Source organism: Humulus lupulus, chromosome 6 (genome assembly GCF_963169125.1).
Source record: "Humulus lupulus chromosome 6, drHumLupu1.1, whole genome shotgun sequence".
NCBI classification, from domain to species: Eukaryota; Viridiplantae; Streptophyta; class Magnoliopsida; order Rosales; family Cannabaceae; genus Humulus; species Humulus lupulus.
Window position 1 is genome coordinate 31,877,244 of NC_084798.1, and position 13,289 is coordinate 31,890,532.

The 13,289-nt window shown below is 42.6% G+C and overlaps 1 protein-coding gene and 1 non-coding gene across 2 annotated transcripts; one reads left to right on the forward strand and one right to left on the reverse strand.

Annotated features, from left to right (window-relative positions):
• Nucleotides 1-408: 408 nt before the first annotated feature.
• LOC133784934 (uncharacterized) lies at nt 409-2,206 on the reverse strand. The gene is made up of 4 exons (XM_062224200.1): nt 1,807-2,206; nt 1,375-1,510; nt 859-1,162; nt 409-723 (listed from the first exon to the last, which is right to left on the reverse strand). The coding sequence occupies exons 1-4, from the start codon at nt 2,204-2,206 to the stop codon at nt 409-411; spliced, it is 1,155 nt and encodes a 384-aa protein (XP_062080184.1).
• Nucleotides 2,207-4,817: 2,611 nt separating this feature from the next.
• Nucleotides 4,818-4,924, forward strand: LOC133787730 (small nucleolar RNA R71). The gene has a single exon (XR_009872732.1). It is a non-coding gene; the product is annotated as a small nucleolar RNA R71 (small nucleolar RNA).
• The last annotated feature ends 8,365 nt before the right edge of the window (nt 4,925-13,289 follow it).

Here is a 13,289-nt window from a genome sequence, read left to right on the forward strand (position 1 = left end):
CAAATAATATAAAGTTAAAATAAAAATAAACATAGGAATGCCTCCTAAGAGCGCTGTCTTTAACGTCTTTTAGCCGGACTCTTGTTTTCATTCAAATCAGAGTGGTTCCATAATCACCACAGCCTTGCATTTTTCCACCAGGCCCTCCAAATAATGCTTCAATTTCTAACCATTCACCTTAAAATGCCCCATCTTCTCACTATGAATTTGCACTGCTCCATACGGAAATGAAGCAACTACTGTGTATGGTCCTGACCATCTTGACTTCAATTTACCAGGAAAGAGCTTAAGTCTAGAATTGAATAACAGTACTTTGTCTCCTGGTTGAAAATCCTTCCTAAGTATTCGCTTATCATAAAAGGCCTTCGACTTATCTTTATAAATCCTCGCATTCTCATAAGCTTCATTTCAGAATTCATCGAGCTCATTCAACTCCATAAGCCTATTTTGTCCCGCCATAATGAGGCCAATGTTTAACTTTTTCACAGCCCAATAAGCTTTGTGCTCAAGTTCCACCTGTAAATGACACGCCTTACCAAACACCAATCGATATGGTGACATACCGATCGGAGTTTTGAATGTTGTGCGATAAGCCCAAAGTGAATCATCAAGCTTTTTCGACCAATCCTTCCTTGATGTATTTACAGTCTTTTCCAAGATGCTTTTAATCTCCCGATTTGACACTTCAGCTTGACCATTTGCAAGTGGATGGTAGAATAACGCCTTTCAATGATGAACTCCATAACGAGCACATAGAGCAGTAAAGGACTTGTTGCAAAAATGACTCCCTCTATCACTAATAATTGCTCTTGAAGTACCGAACCGGTTAAAAATATTTTTGTAAAGGAATTTAAGTACCTCTTTACCATCACAATTAGGAGTTGTTGCAGCTTCTACCAATTTAGAAACATAATCCACTGCAAGCATAATGTACTTATTATTGTAAGATGATGGGAAAGGTCCCATAAAGTCTATTCCCCACACGTCAAACAACTCAACTTCGAGAATACCAGTCATTGGCATTTGATCTTTTCTTGATATATTACCGATTCTTTGACAACGATCACAACTCTTGACAAAGACATTAGCATCTTTAAATAACGTAGGCCAATAAGATCCACATTGCAAAACTTTTGCTGCTGTTCTTGTTCCTCTGAAATGACTGCCACAATGCAAAGTATGACAATGAGTAAGAATGGACAGCATTTATTCTTCTGGGATGCATCTTCTAATTACTTGATCAACACAATGACAAAAAAGAATAGGCTCATCCCAATAATAATTCTTAATTTCTGAATAGAACTTTTTAAGTTGCTACGTTGACATGTCAAGAGGCACAACCTTTGTACCAAATAATTAACATAGTCTGCGAACCACGATAGCTTTTCTTCTTCAGCAATCAAAAATAATTGTTCATCCGGAAAGTTATCATCAATTTGTACATTTTTCTTATTGGGATCTTCTTCTAATTCCAATCTAGATAGATGGTCTGCAACTAAATTCTTTATCCCTTTTTTATCACAAATTTCCATGTCAAACTCTTACAATAAAAGGACCCATCGAATTAAACGAGGTTTTGCATCTTTCTTGGTCATAAGGTACTTAATAGTAGAATGGTCTGTGTAGACAATAACCTTATTACCAATTAAGTATGGCCTGAATTTATCAAATGCCAAAAAAATTGCAAGTAGTTCCTTCTCAGTAGTTGCATAGTTTAATCATCATTCAAGGTCCTACTAGCATAATAAATTGTTCGAAAAACCTTGTCAACTCGCTACCCCATAACTGCTCCAACTGCATAATCACTTGCATCGCACATCAATTCAAAGGGAAGTTCCCAATTTCGTGGTACCACAATCGGTGCAGTGATCAGTTTGTCTTTCAAAGTATTGAAAGCTCTTTGACAATCAACATCAAATTTAAAATGTACTCCATTCATTAATAGAGCAGACATGGGTTTAGAAATCTTGGAGAAATCTTTAATAAATCTCCTATAAAATCCAGCGTGGCCAAGAAAAATCCGAACACCCTTAACTGAAATCAGAGAAGGCAAGTTCTCAATAGTTGAAACCTTAGCACGATCTACTTCAATTCCTTTGCTTGAAATCTTATGGCCCAAAACAATTTCTTCACTTACCATAAAGTCGCATTTTCCCCAATTCAGGACCAAATTAGATTCTTCATATCTCGTTAACACCTTCTCCATATTATGTAATCATAAATCAAATGAAGAACCAAAGACCGAGAAATCATCCATAAATATTTCAATGCTCTTCTCTACCATATCCAAAAATAATGACATCATGCATCTCTGAAACGTAGCAGGAGCATTGCATAATCCAAATGGCATTCTACAAAAAGCAAACGTACCATAAGGACAAGTAAAAGTTGTTTTCTCTTGATCTTTGGGAGAAATAGGTATTTGTTGATAACCAAAATACCCATCTAAAAAACAATAAAATTGATGGCCCGACAGTCTATCAAGCATTTGATCCACGAAAGGCAGTGGGAAATGGTCTTTTCTTGTTGCCTTGTTTAGCTTTTTGTAGCCAATACAAATTCTCCAACCCGTCACTGTATGTGTTGGAATTAACTCATTATTCTCATTTTTGACTACTGTCATTCTTCCTTTTTTTTTTTGGAACAACGTGTACAGGGCTTACCCACAAACTATCCGAGATTGCATAAATAACACCTGCATCTAACCACTTCAAAATTTCTTTTCGAACCACCTCCTTCATAGATGGATTCAACCTCCTTTGAGCATCAATACTAGCCTTACTTTCCTCCTCCATGAGAATACGATGCATAACAGTAGATGGGCTAATTCCTTTTATATCAGCTAAAGTCCAGCCAATGGCCAATTTATGTGCTCAAAGTACTCTTAATAATTTGTCCTCTTCAACAGTAGATAATGGAGCAGAAATAATAATAGGGAGAGTATCATTCTTACCCAAATAAGAGTATTTAAGATGATCTGGTAAAGTTTTTAATTCAAGGACAGGTGGTTTCTTTATAGATGGTAGTGGTCTCTCGGGTCCTTGTCCAAGTTCCTCATATTTCTTCTTATAAATAGGTCCAGCAGAGTTTAGCCATTTTACATATTCAAGAACCTCAATGTCATCACAGTCTTCCCCACCTTGTGCAATAAGGCTCATCTCAAGTGGATCTTCAACAAGTTGTCTATTTGACAATTTTTCCTCAATTACATTAACACTAAAGCAACTATCACTTGCTCTAGGATACTTCAAAGCCTTAAACACATTAAATACAACCTCATCACCTTGACCCTCAGCCTTAACTCTCTTTTTTGAACATCTATCAAAGCTTGACCAGTGGCTAAAAACGGTCTTCCCAAAATAATTAGAACATCTTCATCTTCCTCCATATCAAGAACAATAAAATCAGCAGGAAAAATAAATTTGTCCACTTTGACAAGAACGTCTTCAATAATTCCTCAGGGGTGCGTCAATGAATGGTCAACCAGTTGTAGAGTAACCGTAGTGGGCCTAGCTTTCCCCAAACCAGGCCTTTGAAATACAGACAGTGGCATTAGATTAATGCTTGTACCTAGATCACATAAAGCCCCTCATAATGAAAATTTCCTATGGTGCACGGTATAGTGAAATTGCCCGGATCTCTCAACTTTTGATTAAGTTTCTTTTGAATTATGGCACAACACTCTTCTGTCAAAGCAACGGTTTCATAATCCTCCGTTTTTCTTTTATTAGAAAAAATCTCCTTCATAAACTTCACATACCTAGGCATTTGTTCAAGAGCTTCCACAAAGGGAATGTTAATGTGAAGTTTCTTAAATACTTCAAGAAATTTGGAGAATTGCTTGTCAAGATTCGCCTTTCGGAACCGCTGAGGATAAGGAATCTTGGGTGTCGACTTGGAAGGTCATCAGTAACCTCCTCTTGCACTGGACTAGGTACAGGTTACTCTTCCATCTTCTTGCCCTTGTTTTCTACTGTAGGCCCCTCATATTTTGTCCCACTCCTCAAAATGACCGCTTGATATTGCTCTTTTGGATTCACCACAGTTGAGCTAGGTAAAGCCCCTTGATTACGATCTGCCATTAACTTTGCAAGTTGGCCAACTTGTGTTTCTAAGCTCCTAATGGAGGATCTAGTTTCTGTCATAAATTGGCTCAATGTATCAGCGGATACCTCTGGTTTAGTCATGTGAGGTGGTGGTTGTTGATGTTGCGGCATTTGTGGCATTTGAGTATCATAAAAGGGCCTTGGGTTTAGCCCATAAAATGGTCTATGTGGAGGATATTGAGGTGGATTTGGATGGTACTGTGGTTGGTGCCCTTGAATATTACTCCATGAAAAATTAGGATGGTTCTTGTATGCTGGAGTATAGTTGTTAGGGTATGGGTTATTATTAGGTGGCCTTGGGAAATTACCAATGGCTTGAACCTATTCAAGTGGGACATCATCAACTGAATAAGAACTTGTCGGTGGACATTGCTGAAAATGATGAGGGCCTCCACATGTCTCACAACTAATAGGAGTAGGTTGTAGTTGCATCGCTTGAGCTAAACTGTTGTTTTGTTGTTGTATTTGTTTTGCTAGCGAAGCAATTTGAGCAATGAGCATAGCAATTGGATCAACTTCTAAACCTCCTGCCACCTTCTTATTTCTCACTCAGATGGCCAATTATAATTATTCATGGCCATTTCCTCTAAAAGCTCATAAGCTTAATTAGCGCTTTTGCTCATAAATGCTCCACCTGCTGCTGCATCTATGATAGTTCTTGTGTTTCCCCTTAGTCCATTATAAAAAGTATGCACCAACATCCATTTCACTATACCATGATGTGGAAATTTTTGCAGCAGCTCTTTAAACCTCTCCCAAGCGTCATATAATGATTCCCCCTCAAATTGACAAAAATTATTTATTTCACCTCTAATCCGTGCTGATTTAGCAGGAGGAAAGTACTTAGCGAGAAATTTTTGAGCAAGATCTTCCCATGTTAGAATGGAATTGGCTTATAGCGAAATCAACCAACTTTTAGCCCTGTCTGTCAATGAAAACGGAAATAGCCTCAAACGGATTGTGTCATTACTAACTCCGTTCATTTTGAAAGTATCACATAATTTCAAAAAGTTGGTTATATGGAGGTTCGGATTCTCATTAGGTAGCCCCCCAAATTAAACACAATTCTGAACCATTTCAATTATTGAGGGCTTGATCTCAAAATTGTTCGCCTCCACTGCAGGTGGACGAATACTAGAATGCACCCCTGTAACTGTAGGGAGTACATAGTCCCTCAAAGATAAGTCTGCCTCAGCTGCTACATTCCCAACATTACCCTGATTCAGATTGTTAGCGACATTATTGACATTCTGGGCCATCTTTTCAAGTTTTTTCTATTTTCTTTCTCTTTTGCAGGTCTTCTCAATCTCAGGATCAACAGGTACTAGTATTTTCGACCCCTTACATCGCATAAAAATAAGTCACCTGAAATTGAGAAATTTAAAAGCAACTTGATTTAGAAAACGTTAAATGAAAACCAAAGTAGATTGAAAAACAATTATATTTGATATTGATTATTAGTCCCCGGCAACGACACCAAAAACTTGATCAATTTAATCTGTACACAAGTATACGTAGTCGTGTCAAGTAATATAGTCTGTAAGAACAGATATCGTCCCACAGAGACTATTAACCAATTACCAATAATTGATTTTCAAATTCTATTTGGTGAATTAAAATTTAGATGAATAATTAAAAATTAAAATGAATACTCTAAACTATAAACAAAATTTAAATAACTATAAGTAAAACAATGAATCAACTAATTAAGAATCAATAATAAAAAGCCTAGGAATTAATTTCATCAACTTTTCATTCTATTAATTTTACTAATCAATTCTAAATCTCTTCTTCCTATTCTAATAGCAGGTTAACATAATCGATTCATATTCTTTTTCAAGATATAAAATCTCAGCCTATATGCAGGTTTTCTACATTTCTGTGATAAACTTAAACAAATAGAAGGCATTAAGCATGGAAACCTAATTACTACACATGTCATACAGGTACTTTCATCCAATATGCAACCTATGTCTATATAATGATAGCATATTCAATTCTCATCTTTCGAATTTTGAATCAAAACCATTAAATCAAGTAAATAGTGATCAAATATTTACCAGCATTAAACAAACATCATATAGATTAGAATAGAGAAGAAGAATCAATAGAATATCATAATAACATTAAATAGAAATCCAAGTGACTACATTAATCCCTATATAAAAGATATAGTTCATAGCTAACATAATGAAAATAAACCTCAAATAATTATTCATAGAAAATAACCTAAAGAATTCAGATGAAGAGAAAAATCTAAAAATTCAGGAAAAGAAATCTAATTACAGCAGCCTTTTCTAAATCTAGGGTTTTTCCAAGAATTCTATTGGCACCAACCCCAAGGTTTCCGTCTCTCCCGAGGTGGCGAGCTTGGCAAGAGCATCTGCATTAGCATTCTGTTCTCGAGGTATCTGTTCGATCGATCCTCACTCAAATGTGGACAGCTCAGCTTTTACCTTTGCCAGATAGGCGGCCATCTTGGGTCCCCGCGCCTGATACTCACCCAGAACTTGGTTTACCACGAGCTGGAAGACGGAGCTCGCCTTTAACTCCTTGGCTATCCTCAGCCCGGCCAACAAAGCTTCGTACTCTGCTTCGTTGTTGGAGGCCTTGAACCCGAACCTTAGCGCCGAGTGGAATCTGTGTCCCTTCGAGGGATATCAGAATGATTCCGGCCCCGGAGCCGTTCTCGTTGGAAGAACCATCCACAAAGATCCTCCACAAAGATCGGGGGCGGGGTGACCTGGGGTGAGCCCTCTGCTGGATCCTCCTAGTATCCCATGCATTATGCCACAAAATCGACGAGGGCCTGACTTTTTATAGCAGTTCGTGGAGTGTAGAAAATCTCGAACTGATTGAGTTCGACTGCCCACTTTAACAAACGTCCCGATGCTTCAGGTTTTTGCAAAACCTGCCTAAGAGGCTGATCGGTCATGACGTGTACTGAGTGAGATTGGAAGTACGGCCTGAGCTTTCACGAGGCCGTGATTAGGCAGAACGCCAATTTTTCCATCAGTGGGTATCGTGATTCTGCCCCGAGAAGTCTCTTGCTGATGTAGTAGACTGGCTTCTGAACTTGGTCCTCTTCTCGTACCAGTACGACACTAGCTGCATCCTCAGTGACAGCCAGGTAGAGAAAAAGAGGCTCTCCTGCCTTGGGTTTGGATAGTACGGGTGGTTTAGCCAGATGTGCCTTCAGGTCGAGGAATGCGCTTTCGCATTCTACTGTCCATTCAAACTTCTTGTTTCCTCGGAGCAGGTTGTAGAAGGGCAAACACTTATCGGTTGACTTGGAAATAAACTGGTTGAGCGCTGCCACTCTTCCTGTTAAGCCTTGGACATCTTTTCGCGACCTGGGCGAAGGAAGCTCGAGCAGTGAACAGATCTTACTAGGGTTTACCTCGATTCCTCGGGTATTGACTATGAACCCCAGGAATTTCCCTAACGCGACCCCAAAAGTACATTTCTGGGGATTGAGCCTCATGCCATATTCTCGTAGTATTTTAAAATATTCTTCCAGGTCGGAAACATGGCTATCGGCAGTCTTGGACTTGACTAGCATGTCGTCAACGTACACTTCCATGTTTTTTCCGATCTGGTCCGCGAACATTCTATTTACTAGTATTTGGTAGGTAGCTCCGGCGTTCTTCAGACCGAACGATATGACCTTATAGCAATAGACATTAGTTGGGGTCATGAAGCTAGTGTGTTCCTGGTCCGCCGGATTCATCGCGATTTGATTGTAGCCTGAGTACGCGTCCATAAAGGACATGAGCTCGTGCCCAGCCGTGGCATCCACCAGCTGGTCAATCCTTGGCAATGGAAAACAATCCTTGGGGCAGGCTTTATTCAGGTCGGAGAAGTCGATGCAGGTTCGCCATTTTCCGTTGGGCTTTGGAACTAGCACGGGGTTGGCGACCCAAATTGGAAACTTGGCCTCGCGGATAAAGCCACATTTTTTTAGCCGGGCTACTTCTTCTTCTAGGGCTTCAGCCCAGGTTGTTCCTAAACGTCTTTGCTTCTGAGACTTGGCGGGAATGCTTTTGTCCAGATGAAGCGTGTGCATGATGACACTCGGGCTAATCCCCACCATGTCCTCGTGGGACCAGGAAAATACGTCTAAGTTAGCCCGCAGAAACGTAGTCAGCTCCGCCTTCCTCTTGCTACAGAGATTTTTCCTGAGCCTGACCGTCCGTGACGGATTCTGTGGATCAAGGTTCACCTCCTCGAGCTCCTCAATAGCCTGGAGCTCGGATCTGTCTTCGCCTACTTGGGGGTCAATATCCTCACTCAAAGCGACATTTCCCCCTTTGGCGCTTTGAGGTTTTTCAATCTCAGGGTCCCCTGAGGGTTCCAGAGATTCCTCTTCACTCAGAATGGCCATAGCCAGCTGCCCGGGTTTAGATTTTCCCTTCATGGAAATGCTGTAGCATTCCCTGGCAGCGAGCTGATCGCCCTGGATAGTGCAGATTCCTGTTGAAGTAGGGAACTTCATGGCGAGGTGTCGAATGGAAGTGATAGCCTCGAAGGCTATGAGCGTAGGTCGGCCCAAAATGGCGTTGTAAGCAGCGGAGCAGTCTATGACCACGAACTCGAGTAGTTTGGCTACTGTCCGAGATTCTTCCCCTAGGGTGATCACCAGCTCGATCGTCCCTATCGCCGCTGATCCTTCTCCCGAAAAACCATACAGCATCATGGAGGTTGCCTTTAGCTCGGCGATGGTCAAACCCATCTTCTCTAAGGTGGATCGGAATAAGAGGTTCACCGAGCTCCTGTTGTCTATCAGTACCCTCCTCACTCTCCAGTTGGTGAGCTGGACTGCTACAACCAAGGGGTCATAGTGAGGGAACTGGACATGACCTGCATCTTCCTCCGTAAAAATGATTGGTTGCCTTTCCAATCGCTGCTGCTTTGAATGGCGCTTCTCCGGGACGAACTCCACTCCATTGTGAGCCTTTAGTTCATTCACGTATCTCTTCTAGGGACCTCTGCTCGTGCCAGCCATGTGCGGACCTCCAGAGATGGTGGATATCTCTCCTCCGACCACAGGGGGAGGGACATCCTAATCTACCTGGGCTGACTAGCTGGGGCTTCTGGAGCAGGTCGACTCGCTGGGACCCTGTTTCGCGAGTATTGAGCCAAGGGACCGGCTCGGATGAGAGTCTCGATCTAATCTTTCAAATGCGTACAATCATCGGTATTGTGTCCCACATCATTATGAAAACGGCAAAATTTGGAAGTGTCTCTCTTTCCCTTGTGGTGCTTCAATGGCTCCGGCCTCTTCCAGGGAACCCGATTAGAGTTGGCCAAGAAGATACTCTCTCTGGACTGGGTGAGCTCGGTATACGTCATGAAAACGGGCTTAAACTTATCTACAGACTTATTCTTCTTTTGGCTGTGCTGACCGTTTTCGCCATTGCCCTTTCTTTTTCCTCCACTGGGCTGGTTGCTCTGTGAAACGTTTGGGGTCGTTGCCACGACCTCCGTCCTTACTCCCGCGGGCTGATCGGGAACCTGGCAGGTTCCCGCAGCTGAGGCTTCGGCTTCGTTTATCCATTCTTGGGCCCTGTTAAGGAATTTGTTGATCGAGCTGACTCCCTTCCTCTGTATATCCTTCCATAGGTCTCCTCCGACAAGGATTCCGGTTCTCATGGCCATGAGCTTGGAGCTATCATCCGCGTCTCTAGCCCGAGCAGCGACGTTCGCGAATCTGCTCAGGTAGGCCTTCAGAGTCTCACCGAGCTGCTATCTCACGTTAGCCAGGGAGTCGACCTGAACACAGGCGGCCTGGGAGGCTCGGAATGCCCTTTTGAAGTCGGCTGAGAAGGTCTTCCAGGAACTGATTGACTGTCTTTTACTTTGCTTGAACCACTGTCTGGCAGGTTCGGTCAATGTGGAAGGGAAGATTAAGCATCGCAGCTCCGGGCCAATGTTATGGGCCATCATTAGGGTGTTGAACATCCCTAAATGGCCCGACAGGTCTCCGTCCCCGTTGAACTTTGACAAGTGAGGCATACGGAAACCAGATGGGTATGCCGTTGATGCTATATTGGGCGCGAAGAGTTCCATCTCGTCCCCTGAATCATATTCGTCTTTTTCTTTTTCAGACAGGAGCTTCCTCATCAGCTCCTCCATCTGAGTCAGACGCTCGAGGGTTTGGTCCTGATGTCCTTGGTTTTTCCGGGGCTATTCAATAGCTCCGGGTCCATTGTACACATTTAGTGGGTTATTGCCCCTCCTATCTTGAGATAGGTTATTTGGGACATTCCCCCCATTGCGTACTTCAGACAGGCCCCCCCCTGAGCGAGCCTGGCCATCTCCTCCTGCTCTGTCCCCTCTATGAGAGTTGAGGTAATCTCGCAGGTCACCTCCCTGGGTGGTTTGGTGACTTTGTGCCGAACTTAAACACTGACGAAGGTCTCCCCCGGAGAGTACACTCCGGCTACTGCCGGTCCAGTGGCTCCTGCTGGATAGGCTGGGAGTCCGCCCTTGGTGGTGACGACCTAAGCTTTCCCTTGGCGCCCTGCTACGCCGGGAAGGTCCAGCTGAAGGCGGGTTTCTCCTACTACTCCCATAGGCTGGGATGTCCCGGACGGGCCGAGGAGGAGACGGATATCTGATCAGAGATGGAGGATGCCTGACTGGGGAGGCAATCCTAGTTCCATCTGGACGGATCAAGTTTGGTGGGGGTCTTTCGGCCCTGCCAACCTGCTGGTCCCGCACTGGACGATCTGGACGGGGCGCAGAACGGTTGTCGAGGATGGGCTGGCGTCGCGAGCCTTCTCCGGATCTCTTTCGGGAATTTCCTCGACCTCCCCTGGGCGTGCTCGAGGATGGTTGGGAGCTAGGAGTCGACCTCCTGACCGAACGGTTGTATTGCTGTTGTCCGGTCCTAGGCATTTCCTCGAAGTTTGCCTCTCGATGGTGTGATAAAGGGGTGGATTTGGCTGCCGGAAGTCTATCCGAACGGCTATGCCTGGACCGGTTACCCCAGCGAGACTTAGGAGCCTCGCCTTGCCTCTCTCCAACGTTAACGCCGGTTGTGAGAGGGGGTAGTCGGGCCAGGATATCCTGGATTTGCTGGCTAGTTGTTGCTAGCTGACTCCTCAGTTGAGCGTTCTCCATCTCCACCGCAGTATAATAACATGGGTTCGGATTGGGTGGCCGAGGCGCCAACTACCGGTATCATCTTGGCCCACCGGCTGTTTTCCTGGCTGCTGCTGGACTCAGGATCTTGTTCATCAGGGATAGTAATATGATGAGCCTCCTGCCCATCATGTTGTTCTGTCTCGTTACCATGCCTGGACCGAGTAGTCACCATGGTTGGATGTTTGCAGTAGCACTAATCTAACTTGCTCTTAATGAAAGCACCAAACTGTTGACGCGGTTCTTCGCCAACAGGTAATTAAGAGAAGAAGAGAAAGGGATTAGTGCCAAATGTAGAACCGAAACAGATATATGATCTTAGAGGACGAAAGAGGTGACTCAAGACACGTTTTTTAAGTGGTTCGAAGGTTAAAATCCTTCTACTCCACTAGTCAATATTATTGATCTATACTGAGTATTTGATTACAGAGTATCTTTTACAAGAGATTATTTTTCCAACCCTTATCAACTCCCAGGGTCTCCATATTTATAAGAGAAGGCACCTGGAAGTTGGTTAGAAGGTCATCCCGTGACCTTCTTACTTGTCGTATCAATTCTGTGACGTTCATGATTAATTCCTAAACCTGACACATAAGTGTGGTCAAATCAATAGGTAAGGAGGTAATGGGCCGCACGGCCCAACCCAGTCGTGGGTGTCTGAATACGCACGTTCTTGCTGCGTGTCCGAGATCTCAGGGGGATATCAGACACGTGATGCCTGATATGTGCACGTTTACCTTGCGTATGTTGACTTCACAAAGGGTCATAGCCTCCATATGAAGCTCGCACCACGAGCTTCATACTTAGCTCGGTCTTCGACCTTCGGAATCCCTGCTCCGGCCTTGGGCAGTGAAGGCGAGCTCTTGGGGCTTCCTCGAGCTAAGAAGGCACGACACTACGACAGAAGCTCCGGCCCATGGGGACGATCAGGAGGAAATCATGGTTAGGCCGCGGCTCGACTTGCTAATCAGCCCGTGGGAAAACCAGGGCGTACAACGTGGTATCAGCAATCTTTGCAGATTGCTACTAGTCCATGAGGCCACGCCCAGAGAATGAAATTTATTAGAAGAATATCTAAACGATAACAAAACGAAATTGACTTATACAAATAAAGACTCTCTCTTGAATTTTTCGCAACTATTGTAATCTAAACTCCTAATCAAATTTCTGAAGTGCTAAGATCTTGAACTCCCTTCAAATCATAACACTTGCACTTTTCCTCCCGAAAAGTGACTCACGAACAAGACTTCTCCCGAAGCTTGATGACCAATGTCCAAGTGTGTTCAACCTGCACAATTAACACAAAGAAAACAATACAGAAGTACACTGTAATAAACCACTAAGAACTTGCTGGACTCAAGTTCTTCACATAATAAAAAGTCTCTCTAAAACATGAAAAATATTTGGAAAATAATACACCAAGAGAGATGATCAAAAACCAGCGACCTAAGGATGATTATATACTTTTTAGAATCTGTTTAGGTCGTGGAAAACAAATCAGAAACCAATCAGCCAATAAATGGAAAATCTTCCAAAACAGGAAAGTCAGAATCTGTTCAAACAGGTTGGCAATCCGTTCAAACGGATTCATTGAACCTGGACAGATTTTAAACCCAATTTCCCTAAATAAATAAGGAAACAATATATTCTTTATCACTGCAAGCTATACACGATTTCTAGACAAACAAATCAGATCAAAAATAAAAATAAATACCAATAATTTCCATTTCAAGAAAAGATATTCTTTTATAGGAAATTATATATTTATTTTATTAACATATATGTAATAATCTAATTATGGAAAACATATCACAAAAAAAACAAGAAACTACCCATTTCGAAAATATCACTCAATATTACAAAACAGGAAACTACCCATTTTGAAAATACCACTCAATATTACAAAACAGGAAACTACTCATTTTGAAAATACCACTCAATATATTTCGAAAATACATTCCATAATTAATTTTGTCAATTTTATCAAATATGCCAATAAAAGATTTTACAAAGTATATTTTATTTTGAATTTTTGCT

What these genes read in the sequence shown, in the direction of transcription:
- LOC133784934 (XM_062224200.1), bottom strand. Translation starts at nt 2,206, where the DNA reads ATGGAGAAGGTGTTAACGAGATATGAAGAATCTAATTTGGTCCTGAAT. An exon ending in GAAGAAGAAAAGCTATCGTG is followed by an intron (nt 1,163 to 1,374) that starts GTTCGCAGACTA and finishes GCATTGTGGCAG; the next exon opens with TCATTTCAGAGGAACAAGAA. An exon ending in CTAATTGTGATGGTAAAGAG is followed by an intron (nt 724 to 858) that starts GTACTTAAATTC and finishes CATCATTGAAAG; the next exon opens with GCGTTATTCTACCATCCACT.